The sequence below is a fragment of the Anabrus simplex genome, chromosome 1 (genome assembly GCF_040414725.1).
Source record: "Anabrus simplex isolate iqAnaSimp1 chromosome 1, ASM4041472v1, whole genome shotgun sequence".
Lineage (NCBI taxonomy): Eukaryota > Metazoa > Arthropoda > Insecta > Orthoptera > Tettigoniidae > Anabrus > Anabrus simplex.
This window is the reverse complement of record NC_090265.1, coordinates 1,169,745,994-1,169,773,887: the sequence shown is the minus strand read 5'-3', so window position 1 is coordinate 1,169,773,887 and position 27,894 is coordinate 1,169,745,994. Positions and strand designations below refer to the sequence as shown.

The following is a 27,894-nucleotide window of genomic DNA, read 5'->3' as shown; positions in this document are numbered from 1 at the left end:
AATTATCGGGTTTTGAATAGTTCAAGCGTTAGGATAATGATGAAGAATGTAGTTAATAACTCCGAGTGGAGTTTAAACATAATTTTTAAAAATTAGTAAAGAGACGTTTCTGCTGCTTAGAACAAGTGGGGTTTATAATAATATAAAAATGGTTAGACTGTTGTAACTCTCGTGCAAAGAGATAAAACTGTAGTCTTCTAAAAGCACGAGTGAAGAAGAGTGCTTGATGGTAAGCAGCTGTGTTAAATATTAGCTGGAAGGAGCGATTGTAGTCTCTTTGTATATAGTCAAAAGGGAAATTAGGTTTGAAGTCTGTACAATAGGAGAATTACGTGTTAAAGAATGAATTTGAATGAAAGGAGAGTTCAAAGAGAAATCGAAGTGTGTAAAAATGCTTACCTCTTTATTAATATTGTAAACTGGTTTACGTAAAGATGAGTTGGAGAGAAAACGTTCTGTGTAATTTCATTTATTTTTAATTGTAATAGTGTTAAATAGTTGCTATGGTAGCGTTGAAATGACTGATATTTAAGTTACTGGTGTTACAGATGATGTGAGATTAATGTTTTTTAAGACTTTATTAAGGCTTCATTTTAAGAATATCATAACTATTGTTAACCATTTGTTCACCATTTGAAGCACATTTCCAACATCATCCTCACTTTCATATGTAATTTTAATACAATCAGGTACCTGATTAATTACCTTTCAGATTGAGATTAAGGCTGAAGATGCCCTTAATTAAAGGGCAAAACATGTCCCTATAATTTTATTCAAGATTTAATTTCTTAATTAAAATCTCTATTTATGTATTGAATAGGTGGAATAAATAAATTTTAATAATTATTGATTTCATTGTACATTTCAATACGGACCAAAACATGAGAATTATAACATGTAAAATGTAAAACGTCATTGACACTTAATCCTTATGTGCTTATTGAAGGTAACAAGATCTGAAGTAAAGTGCTAACAATCGACAATATTTGTGAAATTCTAAATGCACCTGCTAAAAGTCTGCAGAAGAGTTACCAGAAGGAATGGACTCTGAAGCTAATGTTGAAACACATGTGTGGATCTAATGATGTGACCTCTCTGAGATTGTACCCAGTACCCTCGGAGTCACAACTCACAGGATGATCCTCGTCCTGGCGAGAACAACCCTTTTAGTGGATTCCGTTCCCACGGGAATCACACCGCTTTGGGCAGCCACCGGCTCAGTGGTGATGTATCCCAGGCAGAACCCGTCCCACGGGGTTCGTACCTCTCGCAGGGCGCCTGTACCAGTGCATGAAGGGCTAAATACAAGGCTACTTCCTGAGGGGATCCATTAATCGCCTCCTACAACAGACTGGGTCACGCCATGGTGTTATTCTTGGTGTGTAACTGTATGGGATGGAAAAGTACCAGAGTGCAAATTGTTGTCTATGTTAATCCCTGACACCACACAGGGTCTTACTTCAAGACAGTGTCCCATGACCAGATCTTGTCACCTGGACCATGTAAATCATCTACATGTGAGGGATTTCGCTGTACAAGTGAATGGATTCCATCTCAGTAGAGCTGGACGTGGATGCACTTCACGCTTCCCTTTGTAGTAATTACAAGCAGAACTTATTTATTCATTACTCAGTGCTATCTTTACCTGCCTATTTAATTTGTAGTGTCTATAAATGAAAGCTTCCCTAAAACGTGCATAACGTATTTGTAGATAATTTTAAACCTTGCTTAAAATCCGAACTCCATACTCGGTTCTGAGCTCTGGGGTTCCTTTCTGACGAGTTGACAACTGGACATACAGTCTCGCCACCTGTAGTCTCTCTGACGGGTACTTGGGATGTACTTGCAATGGTACTCCCTTACCAAAATTCCTTGGTTCCTCAATCACTCAGGTTCAAATTTCTATTACTTTCCTAATTTAGAACATTACCTGACGGAGTATTTCAACTAACTCTATCAGCGGCCATCGCTAATTCACAATGCCATTGGAGTGAGGAAAGGTGTAACTCACTGTGGCCTAAATAGGAACCAATTCTCACGCCTTCATCTTCAATTGACATACATCTTTAACCTATTTTTATGAACCTTAATTTGCTTCCCATGCCTATTTACCTGTTGCATGCAATTCACTCCTGATACATTAGTTATTTTATAGGGGCCTTGGTAGGGTGGGGAAAGTTTATTCGAGCGACCCTGCCGTAGGATATCATTACGCAATAGCACAAGATCCCCTACCTTGAATGAGATTTCATTTTGAGCCATATCGTAGCATTCTTTGTCTTTCTCTTTACTCCTAATCAGTGTTTTCCTAGCTATCTCATGGCTTTCTTGTAGTTGTTTGGTTAGTTGTTCCAAGACATTCTGACGTTCGTTATAGTTCGGTTCAGGTTTCCTTTGGAGCACACCTGGATTATTTGCCTTGCATCCAAATATCAATTCAAATGGTGTATACTCTGTGCTAGTGTGTTTGGTCGTGTTGTACATGAACATCGCCATGGGGAGGTAACTATCCCAATCATCTTGGGAACTACACATATACTGTCTCAGATATTCTGCGAGCACCTATGAGAGCGCTCCAGACTACCGCTAGACTGCGGCCTGAATGCTGCTGTCCGGATTTTCTTAATCCGTAATATTCTACACATTTTCTTAAAAAGATCTGATAAAATTTGCACCCTGATCCGTTAATATGGTGTTTGGGATGCCGAAAATGCTAATTACTTTATTAATCAGAGTTCTTGCTATAGTTGTGGCACTTTGGTCTGGCATAGCACTTGCAATCAGGTATTTGGATAGCTGATCGTGCCAGGTGAGTATATATTTGCTCCCTGCTTCAGTTACATTCATAGAGCCCACTACATCCATGGTGACCTTTTCAAAAATTGCATTCGGCGTGTCAGTGATTATTATTGGTCCCCTCACTTCTAGCCCAGTAATCTTATTCTTTTGACACAACGGGCATGAGCGAATATACTTTTCTACGTCTTTCTGCATCCCATCGCACTGGATGTGGTCCTTCATCCGGGCATAAGTACTGGCAATGCCCTGGTGGCCTGACACTAGTGACTTATGACATTCTTTGATAATTTCTAACTTTTCCTGTTCCGTTAGCTCTGTGCTAGCGTTTCTAGCTTTCTCAGGTGACTCCTCCTGATCACTAACTACCTCGTTCTCGCTCTCAGGCTCTGTCACCTCTGCCGAAGCGTCCTTGGATTCAGGTCCACGTTCGCGCATCATCACCTGGACTAGTGGGTGAAACTGGTGTCCCACTGGCATTCCGCTCCTCATCACCTATCCCTTGCTTGGTATCACCAGACCTGACCATCCGCACTTCCTGCTCGGGCGCATCGATCCCAACTGGAATCCTACTCAAGGCATCCCCGTTGCAATTACGCTTGCCCTCTTTGTACACTATCTTAAAATCATACTCGGCTAACTTTAATCGGAACTTAATCAATTTAGATGATGGGTCCTGGATATTAAATACCCATTTCAGTGGCTTGTGGTCAGTTACCACCATAAAATGTCGCCCGAACAGATATGGCCTGAAGTACTTCACATCCAAACAATCGCTAGTAATTCTTTTTCCGTCACTGAATGATTCTTTTCGGCCTTATTTAAGGTCGACTAGCGTAAACTACTGGTAAATCTTTACCTATCTGTCTTTGTAATAACACAGTTCCCAACGCCTCGTTACTGGCGTCTATTGTTAATATAAAAGGTTTCTCAAAATCTGGGTATTGCAGTATTGGTTTCTCTGTCAGCTTTAAAATTTGAAAGGCATGCTCTTGACTTTCCGTCCACGTGTATGGTACTTCCTTCTTAAGTAGCTGGTACAGTGGTTTTGCTATTTTACTGTAGTTTGGGATAAATCTACGATAATAGCCTGATAGGCCTAGAAATCCTTTCAGCTATTTCGTAGTGGTAGGCTGAATAAAATCTCTTGCTGCCTGAACCTTCTGGTTATCGGGCTGAACACCGTCTTTAGTAATTACATGACCTAAGAATGCCACTTCCGTTCTTAGAAATTCACACTTGTCTGCACCTAATTTTTTACACTGCCGCGCCCAATGGCCAAGCTTGCCACAGTAATTACACCTAGTTTCTTCCCTGGTGTTTCCTTTACTTCTTGCGCCTTCCTTCGTCTCTGAGTTCCGGTTTTGTGTCTACAGTTCTTGGCCATGTGGCATTCCTTTTTTGCAATTAAAGCATGTCAATAATACCTTATTGTTTTAGGGAGGTTTTCCAGGTTTTTGTGCCCCAAAGGGGTCTTGCACTGCCACTGGCCTTTCGTATGGCTCCGCCGGCTGACTATACCAGCCCCCCTTTCTTGGAGTTGAGCTATTCTTGAGGAGTGCCTCTCTCTCCTTCTGATAATTGATTAGGGCCCTTCCTCCTGTCGAGCAATCGCAACGGCTGCCTCAAATGTTTGCACCTTGCTTTGGATTCGTGCTGTGTGTATCCCCTGGATGAATCCCGCTATCACGATTTTCACTGGCATTCTGTGCTGGCCTATTTGGTACTCTACCGGTTCGTTTTCAAGAATTGAATTTCGAAACATTACTGCTGTTTCTTCAATCCTATGTGCCCATTTTGCTATCATTTCCGTCGGACCTTGGCTTTTCTGAAATAGCTGGCGCAAATACAAATCAAACGTACCCTGTTTGCTGTAATATTCCCATAGGGCTTCTTTAGCTCTTTCCCAGTTAATTATATCACACCTGGACAGTAATTTTTCGCGGGCAGAACCTGTAATTTTCATAAGGATATATTTAAAAAATAATGATTGGTCCCTATCTCTGATCATATTCTGTGCGGCATCTACATCGGCGATAAATTTGCGTAGCTGTTCTGGTTTACTACCACTGAACTCGTGACCAATTAAACGATAGCCCTCAGTGACTGACACATATAAATGTCCATCGTGTGCATCCCCCGCACTACTACTTTCAGACACATTATCTGGTGTATCATTAGGAGCATTTGAATCTGCCATATATCCAACACTGTATGGGTACTCACCACTGCCTGAATTACTGCAATCTTGTCCTCGTGACCAGATGCTGATGCTCCTCCAGGCGCCATCCACTCCCGGGCTGCTGCTCGGTTCAGATGTCTGCTAGTTCCTGCGTCGGCTGGAACAGTAGGCCTCTCAACTGCTGCTCTGGATATGCTCTGCAACAACTTCTTGCTTGAACTAGCCTCTTCTGCGGGGTTCTTAAAAAATCTGTTTCTTCACTGAGGTGGATTCGAACCCAGTACCCCACAGCTGCACACCAAACAAGTTGGGTGTACTGTCGTGACATGGTTTTTCACGACTGGAGTATTACTTAGTCAGACTGCTCCCCAAATGGTTTGGGAGATTAATACCATGGGCCTGGGAGATCCACTACATGTGAAGAGAAACTGAAGTCCACTGCTTCCCTTAATCACCATTTAATGGCTACAGTTGACGTTATTTACAGTATGTACATGTGTACACTCAACCTTAATATGATAACTTATTCGATGACCTGGCATGGTCAACTCTCTGTGGGTTTCCCTAGCTGACTTCTTCTGAGTCTCAACTTTAAGATATTATTATTATTATTATTATTATTATTATTATTATTATTATTATTATTATTATTATTATTATTATTATTATTATTATTATTATTATTATTATTACGGCGATCTCAAAGCGCTGACTGACAGAGATTTGGCTTACAACTGCCCGGTTGATCTGATCCAAAGACCCTGATTAGGGTGTGGCTCCCTGTTTTATACTTTCTCCCGGTCACGCCCGAGCTTCTTGAAGGGAGTCGAAATTCTCCACTACATGGGAACTGAGTTCCACCAACCAGAGGGCTAAAACTCCCGTGTTCGTTCAACGTGACTTTGTAATTTCTAGAGGACGATCTACGCCCTTGTCTTTTTCAAGTGGGTGCGGTACACTGCCTACGTGACTAACCACTGTTCGACCAGGTCATGTCATCTTATTGCACAACTGGGCTACGCATTTCCACACTCAATACTCTTCTCATATTCCACAATGTTACGAATTCTATTTGACATTGAATTTTCTTCAAATATTATGCACACTGTTTGTATCCATTACCACTATACATAGGTATATATATATTGTACCAGGAACTGTTCCAGCCTGGTACATTATTATAAAATTGCCGGAATGTATGGAAAAGGGACGCCAGAAATAAATGTTCGTATGCCCGACATCTTGTGCTAGCACAATACAAAGTTCCTCGTGGCGAGGCGAGCTGGACACGTCACGAGCAAGGAACCTGCGGATGACGTCACTGCCACATGTTGCAAGTCTTTCTCTCGAATGTACTGGAAGAAAAATTTCTAACTTTTCAGCCGATAAAGACATGGAAAGAGACATACATCATCGTGTAGCTCATGATCTGAACGTAAACATATGTTCATTTCAATAAAATCCATTGCGGCATTCAAAAGTTGTGAGCGAGAAAGGAATCACACTTCCCCCATTGACGTGGCAAGCAACCTTGGGTCGTACGGGATATAAGCGGCAGGCCAGACCGTAGCAATTCAGTTCGCATTCTACACAGCTGGCTCACATGTCATGCTGCACGTGATGAGTCGAACTCAGCATTCATACTGCCGGACATCGTAATACTTAGATAATTTCGACGGCAAGTTGACACTTAGTTTCTGCGAATACCGGTGAGTAACTTATAAATTGTGGGACTTGCAATTCGTCAGACATTCAAACTTAGGAAATAAACATGTGTATAACGTCAAAGTCATAAGACTTGTAATATTTCACCAATATTTGAACTTGACAAATATCTTAATTTTCGTGTGAATAACCATAATAAACTTGAAGTTAGCACGGCTACTTTACATTGTAATGATCTTGGACTGTGTCAACTTTGAATATCATGAGTGTAAGTTGCAACACCCTGACTATTTTGAGTATTATTAAAGCCTAGAACACTTTAATTTGTGCCGAAAGACTGTTCGCGTATCGCCATAACAGACTGTACCATTTAAAACAATCCGTGTGGATAGACTGTATAATGAACTTTGTAATTCAGTGATATTGTGAAGTATAGGACTCATACATGAATACATGTAGAACTGTGATAGTGAGAAGGAACATAACGAGATATTATGAGAGAGAGCTATTTATTTATTTCTTTGCTGTGAAAGTGAGCCTTGATAAACTGTGCTTCAAATGAAAATTATTTTTGACAATACGAACAGTGTGCAGTAAGTGTAAAGATGAACTCTACAGGGAAGTGTATTTTCTCATTATTGTAATTTACGATAATAGACAGTGCTCCGATGTATCTCATCCAGTGAATGGTGATTATTTATGAAACAGTGAGAATCAGTTCTAACAGTGCAAAATCAAATGGTGCACATTTTGAACCTAGTCAGTTGGACTTTCTCATGTTAAAGCCACTCTTTTAGTAAGATGAGAAATCCTGACTCTAGACGACGGATAACAACGTAGGTCAACGGAGATTTGATGCAGATCAACGTGGAATTGGTACTACGAGGGACAGTTCTAGGGACATGGTACTATGGAACATTGTGGCGTTTGCTGTTAGCTGAGTTCCAGATTGCTGCTTGCAGAGCATTATTCAACTGTTCGAGCTCAACAAGAAGGTGTATGTCAGGTGATATCAGTGCTTTTTCCATTCAAAAAATATAATTCTGACTTTGAACAGAACTTCTATAAACAGTGTCATTACTGACAAAGAACATCAAAAGCTCACTTCCTTAATATTTCATAAACTTGGAAAATTAACGCTTTACGACACTCAAAGTAAAGACAGATTTTCAAATAACAGTGTGCTCTCGTAATATCATATTTTCTCACTTGTTGGAACTTTGGGATTTCATCTGTGTGCTTCATTCATAGTGAAAGTGTATCATAAACTCTTAATTTACGATATTTATGTCAGGTGCATAATAAGTTACAAAAAAGTAGGACAATACTCAGAACTTTATACCAGAAGATAAGATTTAATTTCAAGTGTTTTGTATTTGAGTTTTATGTGTTTACAAGAAGGAATTACAGATTTTACTTTATTTAATTTATGTAGAAAGCATAATCTGAAATCGTAAGTGCCAATAGAAAAGACTTTAGGATTTCTTATTTACTTACAAGATGCTTTATTATTAATTTATGCCATGAAGGTTATGATGGACATGACTGATTGAGGAAGACATTATTCAATTGAATTGTACTTGATCAACTTGATTTTCTTTGATATTCTGTTGTTGAAATTGGGAGTTATTTTCTAGTAAATATCTATGATTTGGCGATATAATAGGGTGACCTCCCAGAGATTGAATAAAGGAAAGAAAGAAAGATATAATATCTATTATTTCACCTTGCGATCCTCCCTCTCTGTACCATCTCCTAAGGACTAGGCACCCCTCAGAAAGACCTCATGCTCTTGAAATTAACTTTTCCTGGTACAATATACTGCCATTAATACCTGGTCATGTCTCAGCGGCACCATTCCTCCTACGTTCCTGACCACAGGTTCGATCCTTGGAAGAGTGGTTGTCCTGAGTTCAAGTCTGGGGCGGACACGACAATATAATGATAGTAGATATTAATTTAGAAGAGAGCACATGATCTAAATGACTTAATACTTATCTTTTTCCTGATACATCCATAAAAACCAGTTCCCAAATAATAAGTTATCCTCATCCTCGATATTTTAAATACTGGAAGACTTAAATATTTGAGACCTGAATACCTATAATTAACCTTTTAAGTGCTGAGTTACCAGTTGACTGTTTGGTACCTCAGTGCTGAGTTTTTTCATTCGTATGTAAAAATATTTGTAGAAGCCTCAATTTTTAACATATCAGTGGGGTGATTAGCTTAAAATGTTTATAAATGTTGGTTGTTCATAAATCTAAATGCAAATGGAAAATCCTACACTTATGTTCAATATTATTTTGAGAGAAAACAAAATTACACTTACGTGCCCATGCGTGCATTATCTTTATACATACTAAAGAGCCCAAAAAAAAAAAAATTATTCCCTAAAATCTGTACGCAATTAATACATGTAACTTCTTAGAAGTATATAAGTTGATATTTTAAAGTACTTTCCAAACCTGGAATGTGGTGATAGTTAAATGTTTTCTACTGGTTGTTTGTGATGCCGATTTGTTCAACTATCTGCACCAACTCCACTGGCACAAAAGTTTCCAAAATATCGATTTTCGGGCTGTCATCAAACACTACTTGGCCCTCAGAGCCTTTCACAGTTACCGGATACTCTGATGAAGAAAAGTAATCCATCCGTCACGAAATTAGCGATAAAATAGCTTTTGTACTCACCGTGTTTTTCTTCTTTCGTTTAGAAGGAGGCTCTGTTTCTCTCTCATATACAATATTTTTGGCACTCTCTCTATCACTCTTACTTTCAAAATTGCTTAACAATTCCTTAAAATGATTATCTCCATCACCGCTTTCCGCTGTGGTTAATAACTGAAAGATTCTGTGATCCGAAATAACGTCACTGCAAGAGCAACTAAATTGTTCTTCCGCCATGTTTGTTTGCATCACAGATGAACTCCACAGATAGCTACAAAAAACTCTGTAAGTTACTTCCCGAAGCTATGATCTCTGATCAGTTAGTTCTACATATTGCCCAACAGATGGCAGAACATGTCAGAGATAAAATATGCACTCGAAAGTGAACTGGGAAAGTAAAAAAAAAAAATTAAAATTCTTGCGCACCGTCTATAGACGGGCGTAGCAGTGGTGGACCGGCCGCGTCAGCCCGTCTATAGGCGGGCATAGCACTCATCAGGTTAAAGGCAAAGGACTGATGCTGAAACAAACGATTTCCCTGGAAGATCAGTAAATGTTTTAATAATGTTAATTAAAGTAGGATTGTTTTTCTTTTACACTGATGAAAAGTGAAACAAATGTGATTTCAATTTACATGGATAGAATTTTCCAGAATAATCCCCATTTTCTAGTTTTCCGTTGTACATACTGTGAAACTCGGTTAAGAAGTTCCTGCATAAGAAGTTTTCCTGCCTAAGACGTGTGATATTCTTCGTCCCTTGATCGGTTGCATTAAGATATACGTATATTTATTCTGCTTAAAGTGTTCTGTTGTAAATATATTTCCCGGTTAAACAGTTCAAATTTTAGAGCCCCTTGAGATAGAAAACGTCCGCGCAAAGCAGCTCGTGTTTAGAACCCTCCAGTCCCTGCGCAAGTTGAACCCTGTGTTAGACCGTTTGCGCCTATCATGGAGCTTCTCCGGGCTTGCCAAGGCCCTATGACGTCACGCTATGACAACACCAACACCAGATGCTCACTCTCACCTTGTGGAATCGAATTGAACCCATCATTACATAAAATCAGCTTCATGGTCCGTATCGCACTTCAATAGATTCACAATTAAGTATTTATTTATTTTCCACCTAGTCGAAACATGTACCACTTTTGACCATTAAAAATTGCCTTAAGCAATCATTGTATCGACTAGGTGGAAAATAAATAAATACTTAATTGTGAATCTGTTGAACTCATCAGTCATAATTTCTACTCCACCGTTTACATCAAGCAGAATAGAATCGAATGGGATTTGCACGGGAAACACAAGCACGCAATGGATGGTTTGATAAAACTTTAATGCAGTAAGTTGCGTGCCACAACAGGGTGAAGTCATTAATCGAGGTGGCCTCAACATTAATTAAAAACCGAAAACTGTATTTGTCCACAATACAGCAGCTTCTTATGCATTACCGTACTGTTTGTTAGGAATACATCTAACGACAACCGTAGGGAATGCCACTTACAAAATTGTTCACAGTAAATACTGTATATTCCAAGCCATGTCAATTATTGTACTGACATACCGTACTGTACATGGACTCCAACACGATAATATGATTCTGAAGTAAGGTCAACAATAATTGCAAAATAAAGTACCATATAGGCCTAATCTACCACAAAATTGAATATTCTAACCTGTTTGACTTTTCATTCCCTTGCTTATTTCCTTCCAGGCATTCTCTCTTATGTTGTTGTTGCAATAATGCTTATGGGTCTTGTCGTACAGGAAATTACATTTTGGAACTAAAATGATAAGATTTTCCGTGTCCAGGGGGAGAGATTTATTAAAGAAATAAATCATCCGTCCTCCAATGAGGGTGACCATTTGGATCCGGAATACATTTTCAATTTCAATGGTTTAAAAATATCAAAAGATGAACATTTAAACGTTAATGCTGTTATCTTCTTTTTTTTCCACGGTTAGTGGGGGAGGAATGTAACTCACGTTCTCAGGTATAGGTGGAAATGAATGATTTGCAGCGAGTCCCTCAGTATCTGTATTACTATTTTTTCTAACTCGCAGAATGGAACTTTCAAATTTTGTAGGAAGTTCGATGTCTGACTAGGGAGGGTGCCTCTTGCTCCGAAAAGCAGGCCTGTGACAATCCACCGATCAATAGGTATTTTATACTTAGATGAAAGGTAAGGCAAGCACGGAACATAAATAGCTTGCTTTTCTAGGTCCACATCCCGAGCCTGATTAAGGTCTCTTTCAAAGCGAATGGTGGGATCTAAGACCATCGCTTTCATGTCCTCTCTGTTGATGGCTACGATGTCCGCCCTCCGATTAGAGTCATCAGTAGAGATGCAGTGAACCTCCTCGTGCACCTCCCATCCACGTTGTCTCAAGCCTCGAGCAATCGACGTTCTTACACGATGGTGGCGATGGTTGCGCATTAGCTCAGTACTCCGGCAGAATCCCAACACATGTCCAAGGGTTTCTGTCTCGTTGCAGCCATTTTGGCGGCAACGGGTTGTGTTGAATGACCTACCGGGAACCGACCTGACTGCGGTGAGGTTGCATGTCATCTTCACTGCGTTTATGTATTCAGAAGAGGACAGAGGTGATTTACGAGTCATCCAGGAGTTTGCTTTCGGGCAGTCTGAATATAACACTACTCCTTTTCCTTTATGTGGTAGCTGGCACCACGACTGAAAGGATCGATTTCTCATAATTTCACGTGGTTTTCTTCCGTCAGTCTTTGAAGGAAGACTTTCTTTTTTTATGTCAAGTCTGTGGAGTGCCATATCTTGTTCTTCAGGTAACTTCCTTACGTATGGTAGATGTACGTCCTGAACATGGAGTAAGCGATTACATATATTGTAATGCTGTATATTGGCTTCCCATTCTGCGCAAATTAATCCCATCCCTCTGACCTTCCTTGCACTATACAGCATCGAATTTGGAGTATCATCTGGCAGCATCATTATTTCTTTTACGGAACTTCTTATAATTTTGTCCAGATCTTTAAGAAAAGTGTTTGATAGTTGTGTCAGAGGGGCACATTGTAGAGGATAGATCAAACCCGGCCAAACAAACTCGTTAATAATCATGATCTTTTGCTCTGGTTTTAGAAGCTTTGTTTTTACCAGATTATTTAAGTCAGAAGTTATTGTGCTTATTAGTTTATGTTTGTCAAGAGAAATTTCACTGTTGAAGTCAATTCCTAAATACTTGATTCGTTCATTGTGTGTTTTTATCGATGGGATTGTTGATCCCTCAAGTGTAGTGACGTTTCCTTCAGTTAATTTTCCTTTCTTCAGGATTATAGACTTGCTTTTATGAGGATGGATATGTAAACCAATTTCTGCAAAGCTGCTTTCAGCTAAATTTAACACGGTAGTAGCATCATTTTCAGTTTTGCTGAGTATGACTAGGTCATCTGCGAAAGCAAATGAGGATAACGGCGGTAGATCATCAGATAAAGTATAGCCATAACGTTGGCATATGTCATGGTCGGTGAGATTTTGTATTACAGTATTGATTGCTAAATTGAACAGCAGTGGTGAGATAGGGGACCCTTGAGCTACGCCACACTTAATTTCAATGGGTTTTGATTTCTTATTATCAGCTTCTACTTGAATTGTGTTCTTTGTAAGAAATGCTTCAATTAATCTACATAAGTTAGGAGGAATTTCAGATTGTCGAAGAGATCGTTTGATATGTTCATGTCCGATAGAGTCAAATGCTTTTGTGACATCTAAAAAAATGATGCAACAATCCTTTTTGTTGCGTTTCGCATCTTGGAGGCAACCATTCACGAGGGAAGCGTTGACATGAGTTCCAGGTAATGGCACGAAGCCACGCTGGTGAGGACTTAGTGTGACATATGAACGCAGTCTCATATCTAGTACTCGTTCAGTTATTCTCCTAATCACCGAATATATGGTTATAGGTCTCCATTCTTTAATATCATTTATGTCTCCACCCTTATGTATTAAAATTGTTCTGGCCATTTTGAGTTTTGTAGGTACGTAGGAAAAATGAAGCATCGTGTTGATGAGTAACGTCAGAAATTTTATAGCCTTGAGGTGCCTTAATACACGAACTGTAATATGATCTGGGCCTGGTGAGGTGTCAACTTTAATGTTGTATAATGCTTTATGGACATCATCTACTGAAATATTAATATCAGCAGGTAAGTCATTGCTTTTTTCCATAATAAAAAGAGGAGAATTGTTATTTTCGGTACCAAAAGTCTTTTCAAAATGATCCGAAATCGTAGTTATTGGGATTTTACAAGAATGGGCCTTATTAGTTTTGTTCAAAATTTTGCGAGCAATTTTCCGCCTCTGATTATAGAAATGATATTGGGCTACCTCGTAGGCATAACGCTCTCTGTTTTTCTCTCGTTGCCTTTTAGACCTCCGCTGTGGGTTACTAGAGGTTTTATGGTCATATTTACGATTATTTTGTAATTTTCTACTTTTGTAAAATCTAACAGCAGGATGTTAAGGGCCAGGTAATTCATTTACCTGATCAGCAAAGAACTGCATAACCTCAGAAGTAAAAGATTCCAGCTGATTAGCATCACCGTTTTGCATAATGTTTGAAATCCTATCCTCCCAATTTTTCATAGGATTAATATTTTCATTTTCATGATCAGCGACCACTGGGGTGTCTTCTGTCAACAGTAAGCTTTCCTCAACATTCATGTTACCGGTATTAGCATATTGTGTTGAGAGTTTATTTCTCCTTTTCTCAGGGTGAGCTTTTCCTATGTGAATATTAACTCCTAACGTAGACTTACAACATTTATTACAGATAGGACATGGAATTTCGTCACCAGACTGTGAATCAACGTTGGGCATTTTAATTCATTATATTTATTTGAACGTGGCAAGAGATGAATATTATTTTGTTTTTCATAGAGTTATTAAGGTAGATATCGGAGCTGTAAGTATTCTTAGCGCTGGATCAATGATAATTTTGAGAATATAAGATAGATTGGACGTGCTAATATTGAAAAGAAAAACATTGTAAATATAATGTATACGAGGTACGTAGAATATACAAACGGGTAGATATACCCACTCCATATGATGATGTCAGATGTAACTAATGCGAATTCCGCCAGATGGTAGTGCGTTATAACTTCCAAGATTTGGTAACGTTTAAGTTAGTCTGCCTCGAGAAGAACAATGTGTAATCAATGCCAAGCAATAAAATAAAGATGGCTGTTGACCTTGGCACTAATTTAACTTCACAATTAAATGAAGAATCTCTTAACAGGAAGATCGCACAAGACAGACAACACTACTACTTACGTAGAACATATTCTTGCACCCTAATTTTGATTAAATGGCATTACGGAAGTCATAATTTTCGTGATCAGCATTATTAAACACCACGTATGATATCAAGTAAGATCGTTGTTCATGGCCTTCTATATTAGTTAGGTGAATAAATTGTTACGAAACAAAGAAACTTCCCGACTCTTTGCAGGAAACAGCCGACTTGCCAGCTGATACATATTATGCTGCCAAACAGCCGGTTGATAGATCCCGATCGTCTACGAAGTTGAACGAATATTGATAACCAGCTGGGTGTTGGTGAGAGGGGGCTTGATACATGGACGCAGAGGCATTACGATACCACATGTTGGCATAAAATTGAAAGTTATTTTTATTTTTACCTTTATATGAGCTAAACATTGTATTATCGTGTCACTCGTAATTATTACATCACATTATTAGAACATAGCACAAGTATGAGGAGACAAAATAAAATCTCACGGGGAAAGAAACTGTTTACCCCAATACTTTCCCATGCACTCATTTCTGCAACTTCGAACGTGCTTTTCTTTTCTTCATTACCTTTAGTATGAAGAGGATTAAAGTTTTAAAGCAGGAAAATAAACTCAATATCGGCTTGTCCATGCGGTACTTGCAAAACAGCCAGAAACTACGCCCGTTGCTGTGACAACCAGTAGCAATGCAGAGACGATTTAGGCTTAGGTTCTAAGAATCTCTAAGAATAAGTTGCCAGATTTCCCATTTGCTGCCATTAACCTTGAAGCAGGTGTTGGGGGGTGTGAGGAAGATAGAAAAGCACATGATAACGAACTGTAGTACACGTCTTTGCATCTTGTAAGCCTAAGCTACGGGTTGCCAAGCATAGTGTAGCATCGTAATTAGTGTGAATAGGAGTCACTGAAGTTAGTTGTAATATCAACGTACGAACGTTTTAAGTGAAAATGAGAGGAACTCAGAGGAAAGTGATCAAGCAAAATGCACTAACAATTAAAGACAAAGTGGAGATTATAAGGAAAGTGGAGTCATCTACACTTTCCCGTGTTGCTTTGGCAAAGGAGCTGGGGATGCCGCTGTCTACTTTGAACGGCATTATAGCGAAGAAAGAGGAGATCTTGGCTTCTGCAGGGAATACTTCAGCAAATTGCGAGAAAGTTAAATCTGGAAAGTACGATGAAGTAGAACAAGCTCTGCTTATATGGTTTAAACAGCAGCGAAGTTTAAACATACCTTTGAGCGGGACTATATTGTGAAGGAGAAAGCTGAAGAAATTGCATGCAAGTTGAAGGTACCTTTTACCGCATCGAACGGGTGGCTGGACCACTTAAGCAGAGTGAAAGTGCGGAGGAAAGGAGAGCATGGAAGGAAACAGTTCTGCTTGCTAAAATAAGCAGTTACAAACCTTGCAACATTTTTAATCCCGATGAATTAGCACTTTTTTACCAGCTTATCCCGGATAAATCTCTAGTTTTGAAGGGAGAATCTTGCCAGGCGGAAAATTAAGTAAATTACGAGTTACAGTATTGATTGGTGCTAATATGGAAGGAACTGAAAAACTACCTGTACTGATGATAGGGAAGTCTAGGGAGCCACGTTGTTTCAAAAATGTCAGGACTTTACCGTGCAAGTACACCAGCAACAAGTCAGCTTGGATGACAAGTTCCCTGTTTGAAGAGTATATGCAGGCATTAGATGCCAAAATGGGGAGCCAGAACAGGAAGATTGTGGTATTTATGGACCACTGTCCTGCTCAACCCAAGGCATGGCCCCATTTAAGGAACATCAAGGTAGAATTTTTTCCACCAAATACTACATCAGTACTACAGCCCATGGACCGAGGAATCATTAAGGTATTGAAGCAGAGGTACCGAAAATCAGTTGTGCGCCGTATGCTGCTACGCATGGAAGCAGGCAGACCTATCTACAAACCATCTCTTTTGGACACAATGCATTTCATTGCCTCATGGGATTCAGTGGAGCCTGTAATAATAGCAAATTATTTCAAGAAAGCAGGCTTCGGTGGTGGTTCCAACAGCATTGTTATGGAAGTTGGTGATGAAGAGCCAGGGTGCTGGAAAACTATACAGGAGAAGATGGAGATTACCAGTAGTTTCAACGACTTCACTGACATTGATGATATGGTAATCACTTGCGAGGAGCAGACCATCGATGAGATCTGCAAGGAAATTCAGACAGGAGATGAGGAGATTGAACAAGAAGAAGAGGAGGTTGAGGAAGAGAATCCCCCAAGACCATCTTGCAGTGAGGCAAGTATCTGCCTTGAAAAACTGAGGCGGTTTATGGAAGGTTCAGGCAGTGTGCCTCAGAACATATGGAAGGCAATGTGGGAAATGGAGAGGTTTATACTTCAAGAAAGCAGTAAAAACCTAAAACAGTCAACCCTGAACAATTTCTTTTCCAAGTAGGAGCCTAGACTTTTGTGTTTGGAAATGTATTTAATGTCTAACGCAGTATGGAATTTACATAATGTACAGTTACCATCTACTGTTTTAATGTTCTTATTATTTCTTTTATCTCTTGTGCAAGGTTTTATATAATATGTTCCCTTCTCTTATCAAGAATTTTTATAATACAGTATGTTCAATTATTTTACTTTATCTCTAAAAATACGTATCATGATAATCTAATATTTATATTGTGGCTTTCTTGTAGCAGCTCTTATATATATCAGCCTATTTTGGTATTGCTCACAAACAAAGAAATCTGTTGGCTCTGTGTTTCACATGTATGTCAAAGTACAGAATAAGTTTTCGGGCATTACCCCTTTTAAGAAGTTTCCTGCTTAAGTAGTTTTTTCTGTGGTCCGTTGAAAAACTTCTTAACAGAGTTTCACTGTAATTATGAATATTTTAATAATCAAACATCTTTGATAAAATGATTCAAGATAACTAACCAATTTTAATTGAAGATAGTCATTCTTTCCAAGAATATTTTATTTCTCTTCTTTAATATGCTAGATTTTTCTAATAAGTGAATAAGATGAAAAGTTACTGGTATTTATTCATATTAGTGTAAGCAATTTAGTAACATAGTTAACTTTAGTTTAAGAATTGAGAAAATATTTTACGAGAAGGATTAGTTGATACAGTGGAGATGTCCATTGGCCTTATCAACGAAAGAAATAGCCGTCAAACATAACATTATTTGCAGTCTCTTCAAATCCATGACCACAAGATGAAATTTGAAGGGAAATTAAGCAGAAATGAGCTAGTGTGTATTTCTTCGCGACCCGCCCTGGACACAGGAACAGCGCAAGGTTAATCGATGGATTGTATAGCTGTAGCCACCAGAGGACAAGAAAGTCCACAACTCAGAATATATCCAAGATGTCCAGTTTTATTCCATAACAATTGGTATTCCAACTCTCAGGACCCCTTACTAAGCCACTTAGCCCTTGCCCAAGGTCCACGAACTAGGACATATCAACAGTAACCCTCACCATGAACCATTTATCTCTGTATAATACAAATAATTTACTGTCACCTGTTTAACAGTTCTCTTGACTGGTAGTACTCTGTAGGTAACCAGGAAAACAACAAATCAGTATGCCTGAGATACTTAGTTTTGTTTCCCCCCTTCCTAGAAACACTGTATTACTAATCTGTTCTTCTAATCTCTGTCCTTTGGAATCCGTATTAATGTCTTAGAATGTATTTTATCTTCATTTCCAGGTTTTTCTTTGAGAGTGAAAGAGGCCTGTTTCCGAACACAGAGTTTGTTTATGACTTGGAGCTTCCTTTAGATTTCATCCCATTTAACAGCGATGGAGAGGTGGAGACATTTGAATTGCTTCCAGCAAATGTAAGTTAATTTGTATTATTATATTTATATTATAACTCAATTAGTTCATGTTTGTAAGTAATACACAGTTCAGAAAACTAGGGAAACATGTTTTTGAACGTATGTCATGCTCCACAAAACAATACCTCGCACCCAGGTATATTACCGACTAAATCTTTATTCCTTACCGTTGAAGTATACAAAAGAACATAGATGGATTCATGTTCATTTTCAGAACACAAATGGAAATGTCCAAATAGGGGTGAAAACAAAGTGATAACAGTCTTCCAGGGTGGATTTTTATCACAGTTGGAGAGCTTTAGTATGATGTATGTCCTCCACGAGCATTTATCACAGCTTGGCACCTGAGTGGCATGCTCCGTGTAAGTCGATGGAGGTCACTTTGCTGTATCAGGTCCCATTCTTCAATGAGAGCCTTTTCGAGGTCTTGGAGAGTCTGTGGTGAAACAGGATGCCCATGAACACTTCTGTCAAGCCTCTCCCACACATGCTCAGTGGGATTAAGGTCGGGTCTCACTGCTGGCCATTCCATCTCTTGAATGTCCAGTTCTTGCAAGACAGCTCTGGTGATGCGCGCTACATGAGCTGTGGCAGTGTCGTGCATGAGTACGAATTCAGGGCCAACACCATATGCAACAACCAACACATGCTGTAGCTGTATCTGCTCGATGTACCCCGCAGCAGTAAGATTACCACGGACGACAACAAGATTCTTACAGCCATCAATACTTATGCCACTCACAGAACTTTGTCCAAATCAGTCCCCTTCCTGGACAACATTTGGCATGTACTGCTCACCACGGCGTCTCCTTACATGTTGACGTCCATCACGCTGTGTCAGGGAAAATCTGGACTCGTCTGTGAACAACACAGGTCTCCATTGGCGAAGTTGCCAGTTGACGTGGGTACGGGCACTCGAACAGGACGTCTGGGTCATAAGGACACTTCTCTTGTCTGGTCAGAGACCATGACTCCAGTGACCCTCCTGAGGACTTGTTGCAGGTCTCTGGCAGTTGCTGAACGACGCCGCAACGCACAGATGGTCAGATATTGATCATCCTGTGGGGTTGTCATGCGTCCATGACCTTGTCCAACCCTTCTTATGAACTGGCCTGTCTCGTTGTAGCGATTCCACAAGCGATTAATAACTGACGGAGAGACATTGAAATCCACAGCAACACGACAAAAAGTCCATTCTTCCTGGATCAAAGTGATGGCCTTCGTGACTTGAACCTCGTTAAGATGTCTCGTGGGATGTGCTGGTTGATGTCTTTGTACCTCACGACGACACACGGACGCACTGCTAATCACTTAGTTTTGAGGTGGTGACCTGACAGTTTAATGCATGGCTACGTCTGCAGATGGACTATAACTTTGATTTGACATACCCTGAGTAGCTAAGGTCTCAAGGTATGCTGTACGACCATTGCAACCCCATCTACCAAATTAACGTTCACATACCAGATGTTACAAAACATGTTCCCCTAATTTTTTTGAACTGTGTATTAGTGTTGTTGAATTGTTATCTAAAGTTAAATCAAACCATGCTAATAGATATATTGCAGAAATTATTCTTAGTATTCCTATATTAGCCTGACAAATAGCCCATATAAGCTGCTAGAGAGAATGGTAAACCACCTACTTGTGTGGATCCAGTGGGAGAAAGACCTGTCTAATGACTAAAATGGTCCTTCTTGCTTAAAATACTTGGAGCTCAGGAAATTCTGTGAAGTAGGATGTTATCCTACTTACATTCGGTCCCAGTGAAAATTTCTTGTCTAATTAAAGTTCATCGATGGATTTTATAGTCATAGCCACCTGAGCACAAGGAGGACCACAACTTGGAATATGTCAAGATGCTTAGTTCTATTCCATAGCTTCCATAGCAACTGGTATCCCAACTGTCAGGACCACTTACTAACTCACTCAGCTGCTGCCCATGGTCCACAGACTAGGCCATGACAACGGTAACCCTCACCATGAACCATTACTATGCCTTTCTGTTAGTATGGAGTGTCAGATGGACTTCTTTCTACCATTCAAAAACCTGACTGCCTCTGCCAGGTTTGAATCGGTGATCTTTGTATCCAGAATCTGACACCCTACCACTGATATGTGGAGGGAGCTCACTTCTATTTTATTTGTTTGTAGAAAGTTTATTTTCACACTAATGTGTTCTGGAAAATACAACTTCTTGTCACAATCATCATTTGTGACACAGCTGCAGATACTGGGCTTGCAATAACTAACTCCATGATTGTAAATAGATTAATTTTGTTTCTTTTTAGGTCTAAAGAAAGGGTGTTGTTGAAAACTTCAACAAGATAGTAATTATATGAGAAGCTTCCACAGTCTATTGAATTACAGTATTTAGTTCTTCTGCTGGGTTGAGCTGTGTTGTTGGTTTATGTACCTTTTGAACAGTGTGCTGCTGTTTCAAATACATAGCAGTATTCTTTGTCAAGATGAGACGCTCCTGCTTCTCTGCTTGTATTTATCTTCAGTTTCACATATGTTCAATTAATGTTACTAAATCTTTGGTTTCTTTCTGTACTGGTAATCTTACACTTGATAGTTTATCATACTGTCACAAGATGATGACAGTGTCCCCTCTCTTACCTTTGACTTTTCTACCTCCTTGATTTTAAGTCTACCAAGCTCGATAACTGCAGTCGCTTAAGTGCGGCCAGTATCCAGTATTTGGGAGATAGTGGGTTCGAACCCCACTGTCGACAGCCCTGAGGATGGTTTTCCGTATGTTCCCATTTTCACACCATCAAATGCTGGGGCTGTACCTTAATTAAGGCTTCCTTCTCACTCCTAGCCTTTTCCTGTCCCATTGTCGCCATAAGACATATCTGTGACAGTGCAACATTAAGCCAATAGCAAAAAAGAAAAATTTAAGTCTCTTAATGATATTTTTTCTTTGAACTTCGGCAAAAGCAAAATGGAGTCCAGAAACACAATGCAGGCCTTCTTGCAATATTATTTATATTTATAATGTATTAAAATGACGGTTATGCTGGAGATTCGTGCAGAATTTATTAATTCTTATCTTTACTTGGTAAGTTTGTGACTGCCCACTTTATCTTGATTGATTTCTGTGCCTTTTTTTAATCCTGCTTTATCAGTCACAGTTTGGTTACCGTTCGGCCGAACATTATGCTTTGAAGGTATTGCCGTATTATTTCACCCTTTGTTTGGGTTTTGCCTATTTTTGACGTCTCACCACATTATGTGTGTGTTTCTTACCTTATTTGTATGTATCACTTCAATGTTGTGGCACGATACAGTCTATTCCAATATTGTTGGTGTGATTGACATCTCTGTTTATGTGTGCCTGGTATTTTGGATATCTTGTATGGGATTTCATTGATATCTTATGCTTGGCATATCTTAAGGTCTCTAAGTCTGCTTTGTAAATGCCTATGTGGCATTTATCATCAAAGCTGTTTTCTTGAGACGTTGCGGTGGTTATGTACGTTATGGTTCAGTACATATCTAGTCTAGTAATTAGGGCCAATCAACGGTATTACTCCAGTATTATTATATTGAGTGACTTTACATTTTGCCAGCCCCATGGCGTAGGGGTGGCATGCCTGCCTCTTACCCGGAGGCCCCGGTTTCGATTCCCGGCCAGGTCAGGGATTTTTACCTGGACCTGAGGGCTGGTTCGAGGTCCACTCAGCCTACGTGATTAGAATTGAAGAGCTATCTGATGGTTAGATAGCAGCCCCGGTCTAGAAAGCCAAGAATAACGGCCGTGAGGATTCGTCGTGCTGACCACACGACACCTCGTAATCTGCAGGCCTTTGGGCTGAGCAGCGGTCGCTTGGCAGGCCAAGGCCCTTCAAGGGCTGTAGTGCCATGGGGTTTGGTTTGGACTTTACATTTTGATGCATTTCTACATGGCACTTTGGATCTGTAAAATGCCCGATTTTGCATATTTGTTGTGCGGTTGAGTGGAATAGATCGTATTTTGGTACACAATGAAGGAGAAATCTTGAGTTTTCACCTTTAGTTTTAATTTTACTCTGGATTAATGTTTTATTTTACTGACCCGTCTTTACATCCCATTCATGTCTTGCTATTATGCAACCTAGCAGTAACCTTATCCTTTACTTTTGGGCTCTTTTGAAGGTAGCCATTTTATTTTTCTGTGCGAATCCTTGCCTTTTTTCCTTTCATTTGACACCCATCCGCATGTGATGCAGTTTTGCCCTATTTTATTTTCTTCTTTGCCCTAAGTCATTATTGGGGAGCTTTATTTTCTTTATGGTCTATACCTTCCCTGTGGTGCGTTATATATTATTTTGAAATAAATTATTAATATCAAAATATATCATCTCCAAGGTAAACGGGATGTTATGCAAAGAGTTTTCTCCTGATGAAAGATTGAGTGGGGCTCTAGCTCATCTCTGGTACCGAATTACACAAATTGTATTATTTTAAGAAGGTCACTAGGAAGGCGATATGTTGACAATCTACACATACAACCATTTGTAAGTACTTTCTAAAAGAATTTACGATCTGTGTTGTTTTTTTTTTCCTTGTTATGAATTTATCTTCCATTTGAACCTTTTTAATAAACTTATGTTTAAGTCTTATCTCTTTCTTTCGTTTGCCGTAATAAGCTCGGTTTAGTTGGATGTATATATTACATAGGACAGGAGGAGTCCAACTTCGAACAGTTTCTTGTTTGCCCCGATCAACGATGCATGGATCTGAATACTTTTCCACCACATTGCCCCTCTTGTTCTAGACACTGCTATCTTATAGTTTATCACCTTGTATTATCGTGATCTCTTCATTTGCATTTTTCTCTGTGTTATCTCTGCTGTTTGGTACCGGGCGAGTTGGTCGTGCGGTTTGAGGCGCACGGCTGTGAGCTTGCATCTGGGAGATAGTGGGTTCGAATCCCACTGTCGGCAGCTGTGAAGATGGTTTTCCGTGGTTTCCCATTTTCATACAACAAATGCTGGGGCTGTACCTTAATTAAGGTCATGGGCGCTTCCTTCCAACTCCTAGGGCTTTCCTATCCAATCGTCGCCATAAGACCTATCTGTGTTGGTGCGACGTAAAATCACTAGCAAGAAAAAGTGCTGTTTGGTAATGTTGAGTTTGGAGTAACGAAAGGGGGAATGTCACAAAGGCGACTGAAATACCCCTTCTTGATCCAGTGTAATGAGTCCTTCCAGATATCAAAAGTCAACTACGAATGTGGTTGTTGTGCCTCACCTTTAAATAGCCTTCTCTGGCTGATGTAAGCCCTGCCGGACCTCCTGAAACATCTGGAACGTGTGTCAGCAGGTAGCTGGAAGATATTGTTGCTGTTACGTAACTTGAGGATTCATCCTGTATGTTCATGCTCTTACCTGCATATGGTAATCTGTGCATAATCACATCCAAGAATTGCTGATTTTGTAGCCTTTCTCCAAATTCATATTGTTTGGGCATTTCTTAATTTTAATAGCCTCTTGGATTCCCCCCCCCGAGATTCCAGGGAATAGCTGCTAAAACATTGGTCTGTCAAGTGAAATTTCATGTCTTGTTTTATAGGAATGCCTGGCTACAGCTGGAAAATCTGTCTTGGTTCTCAGTGTGGCAGATATGTTCTCTAAGTGGGTAGAAATTAAGACACTTCGTTTCATCTGTGTAGCAGATACTACAGTTACATTCAGTATGGTACACTCCATGGGCTTCGCCTTTAAATACCCTCCTGTCCCTCTGGCTGACATAAGACCCGCAGGGCCTGTTGAAACATCTGGAATGTGTTTCGCTCAACAGGTAGCTGGGGGTTACCGTTGCTCTTACATAACTTATGGGTTCGTCCTGTAGCCTGGAGTCTACCACATTGAATGTAGCTGTGGTACCTGCTACATAGGTGAATCAAATTTTCTGATTTCTACCCAGCTTAAAGAGCCCTGAAGAAAAGCATCCTTTTCCTTTTTTTGTTTGCTTGCTTCATAGAACACTCAGTATTCAGTTATCTGATAAAAATCTCAAATAGAAAAGAACTGAATACAATTTATTTTATAGCTAGTAAGAATGGATTCAAAGAAGTTTTGTTGATAAAATTATTAATAAGATCAGAAACAAACGTCTGTCTGCTCTGCTTAGAGAATCAAAGAAGAAAAAAAAGGAAGCTACACCATGTTCCCCTTGAATATTGAAAACCAGCTGAGTTGGCTGTGCGGTTAGGGACACCAAGCTGTGAGCTAGCATTCTGGAGTTAGTGGGTTCGAGTCGCACTGTTGGCAGCCCTTAGGATGGTTTTCCATGGTTTCCCATTTTCACACCAGGCAAATGCTGGGGGCTGTACCTTCATTAAGGCCACGGCCACTTCCTTCCCACTCCTAGGCCTTTCCTGTCTCATCGTCACCATAAGACCTATCTGTGTCGGTGCAACGTAAAAATGGTAAAAATATGAATATGAAAATATCAATCATATCAAGAACATTTTCAAAAAACAAAACATTAACATATCATTTAAAACAGTCAGCAATATTCTACTTTGTTTTACTATCCCCATCATGTCAACAATAGCAGTACTAAATTTTTACGCCAGACTGAGTGGCTCAAATGGTTAAGGTGCTTGGCAGGTTCATCCTAGCTCAGTTCTGTGGTATCTGAACGTGCTCGCAGACATCAGCCTCATGTTGGTAAATTTACTGGCACAAAAGAGCTCCAGCAGGATAAAATTACGGCACTTTGGCATCTCTGAAAACCGAAAAAGTAGTTAGTGGGATGTAAAGTCAATAACATTATTATTATTATTATTATTATTATTATTATTATTATTATTATTATTATTATTATTATTATTATTATTATTATTATTACTATTATTATTCTTTCTTTCTTTATTTGTCGTTTAGGCCTACTGAGGACCACGGGGCTCGTATCTACTCTTGGGTAAAGTTGTTGCTTTCTTCTTCTTCCAATACTCCTTCATTTGCTGACTATGAGCCAGCTTTCTCTCCTCGGTCCACTTAGTTCCTGTAGTCTTCTTACTTGTAAGGGACGTTGGGAAAACTCCGTGTCGGATGGCTTGACGGAACAACAGTCGGTCATGAGTTTGTCCCAGTGGGATATCTAGTTGTTCGATATCTGTCTTAACTGACGTGATCCATTTGTTCTTAGAAGCCTTGCCTCTTCTTGTTACTGTGAATATCCTGTTGGTGAGTCTTTTGGAATCCAGATGGGCCAAGTGTCCATAAAAGGTCAGGCGCCTTTTCCTTATAGACGGACGATGTCCTCCTGGTGTTCATACAGTTCATCATTAGGGCGGATTCTGTAAGTGCCTCCTTCCTCTCTGATTGGTCCTAATATCCTCCTCAGGATCTTTCTCTCTTATGCTTCCACTCAACTCCGATAGATGGGATTACTGCGGCATACCGAGTATAACAGCCTGACTGAATATTGGCGGGAAATAGCTGGGGAATTGGAAAATTTTCTACTTTAGCATGCCATTCCTCTGGTTCATACATTTTCTGATACTGCTGGTACATAACACATTGGTTCATCATATTATTCCAGCTATTCGATCCGTACTCTCTTGCGCTGTTTTGAATGAGCAGTGTGCACACTTACGGAAGTAGTAGTAGTAGTAGTAGTAGTAGTAGTAGTAGTAATTTAGGCCTATTCCAAATTATTGCACAACAATTCACTAAATAACTCAAAATTCAACCCTCAAAAGTGCTGTTTCTTAAGAAAAGCTTCTTCCTCTTCACTTTTATTAAATTTTACATTCATTTTATTCCAAATTAGGAGTGGAGAGGGTGTTTCTCCTCTGGCATGGAGGAAAAATTTGTCTCCAAGTCAGATAGATTTTTCCACCGCCGGTGTAGTGAATTGTGATTAACCGACTCATCGGGTACTCCTTGGAAACAGATTAGTAAAAGGGCATAGTTTTTGCTCCAGGACTCTCCACTATTCGACCAACCCCACCCCACCAAAGAAAGACGAAGAGTGTTCACGGATCACGGCTGTCTGGGGCTTGGTCATTCCAGCTCTGGAACTTTGGACTGTTAGATCGGCAGCGTAGTACTGTTCGTTAAAAGTGAGATAATGTGTGGTTTTTCATTTGATCGAGTATTTCATATGAAAGCTTTGCTTTTAATCGCGCCATTCCTACTTACGTCATTGTAATGACCTATGTTCATTTCAGTAGGGAAAACCCACTGTGACAGTCTTTCTCAGGATGTAAAAAGGCAGGTGGAGAGTGAGTGTCTGCCATTATAATGAAAACTCCCAACCTGATTGTGACTGATGGTAGGCAAGCCGGCATACCACTACAACGAGAATTCCCTAACCCATTCTTCATATGAGAAAAGAGATTTGGTGACTTCCACGTCGCATTTCTAGGGTAACATTAAGAGCTATGCAATTTTATACAATCTTGCTCACAACGTGTACACTACCTAACCTACAATTCTGTATACAATGTAGAATTCCATAGCGAAGCACGGGTACATCAGCTAGTTTTATATAAAGCATTGGGTCTGTAATTAATGATGGGTCGGCTAGGAACATCAGTTTTATGTATTTCGGGAAATGCTTTGGGAGTTGGCAGGCCTTGATTCATATTCATTTCTTTCTTTCTTTGTCTGTTATGAGACTTGATGCATTTTTTTGTGTTTGTTTAAGCTGATGCTGAATTTTTAGCGTATATTCTCTTTTGATTATTGAAAATGAGCTGTCTGTGAAGAATTGTTTAGTTTTTTCCTATGTAAACCGACTTGTTCATAATAACAGTGGAGTTGCCTTTATCGGCTTTTGTTATGATAATATCATTGTCAGTGATTTTCTTCTTAAAATAACATCTTCAACTCTATATCTATCCCACTATTCCATCTATTCCATCCCACTAATCAATGCCAATAGCAATAATATATGCCACACTAAACTACGAACACAAAAACAAATATTACATTTTAAGAAAACTTTTAAAACACAGTGCTTTAGTCACATACATTATTCTGCTCCACACGAACTTACGTCTGGTGAAAAAACTATATCTTCTACATTACTGGTTATTTTTCTGTGCATTGTTTATTTTGTTTTTAAGTGATCGGCTGATGATGACCCGGAATTTGGGGTCGAAACCGGTACCATTTATGATCAGCTGATGATGTAACCTTACTAAGTTTACATGTATTGAAAAGATGGAATCGTTACATAATTTTATTCATTTTAATTGTGATTTCAGTTCAATACGGACCATAATGAAATCCTTATCTTTCAATCAACTAGAATCAGAAAATGATAAAAACTCAATTATTTAGATCTAACAATCATCAGACAACCTAGTTCATTGAGCTGTAAGATTTTTATAAAACCAACACCAACCGCTAATTCAGTACATCAAGATTCCATACACCCACATGCCCATAAATGTGCAGCATACCATAGCATACCTGCCAATCCTTCCGATTTACTCGGAAACTTTCCGTTCTTTAACTCGT

General features: G+C 39.5%; 1 protein-coding gene across 4 annotated transcripts in view; it reads left to right on the top strand.

The window, feature by feature from the left end:
* LOC136858151 (uncharacterized) overlaps positions 1-27,894 on the top strand; it is a 271,168-nt gene that overhangs the window by 121,943 nt on the left and 121,331 nt on the right. For all 4 annotated transcript variants that reach the window (XM_067137479.2, XM_067137481.2, XM_067137478.2 and 1 more), the window contains exon 6: positions 18,298-18,427. In XM_067137479.2, coding sequence (XP_066993580.2) covers positions 18,298-18,427 — 130 coding nt within the window. The remainder of the gene's footprint in view (positions 1-18,297; positions 18,428-27,894) is intronic.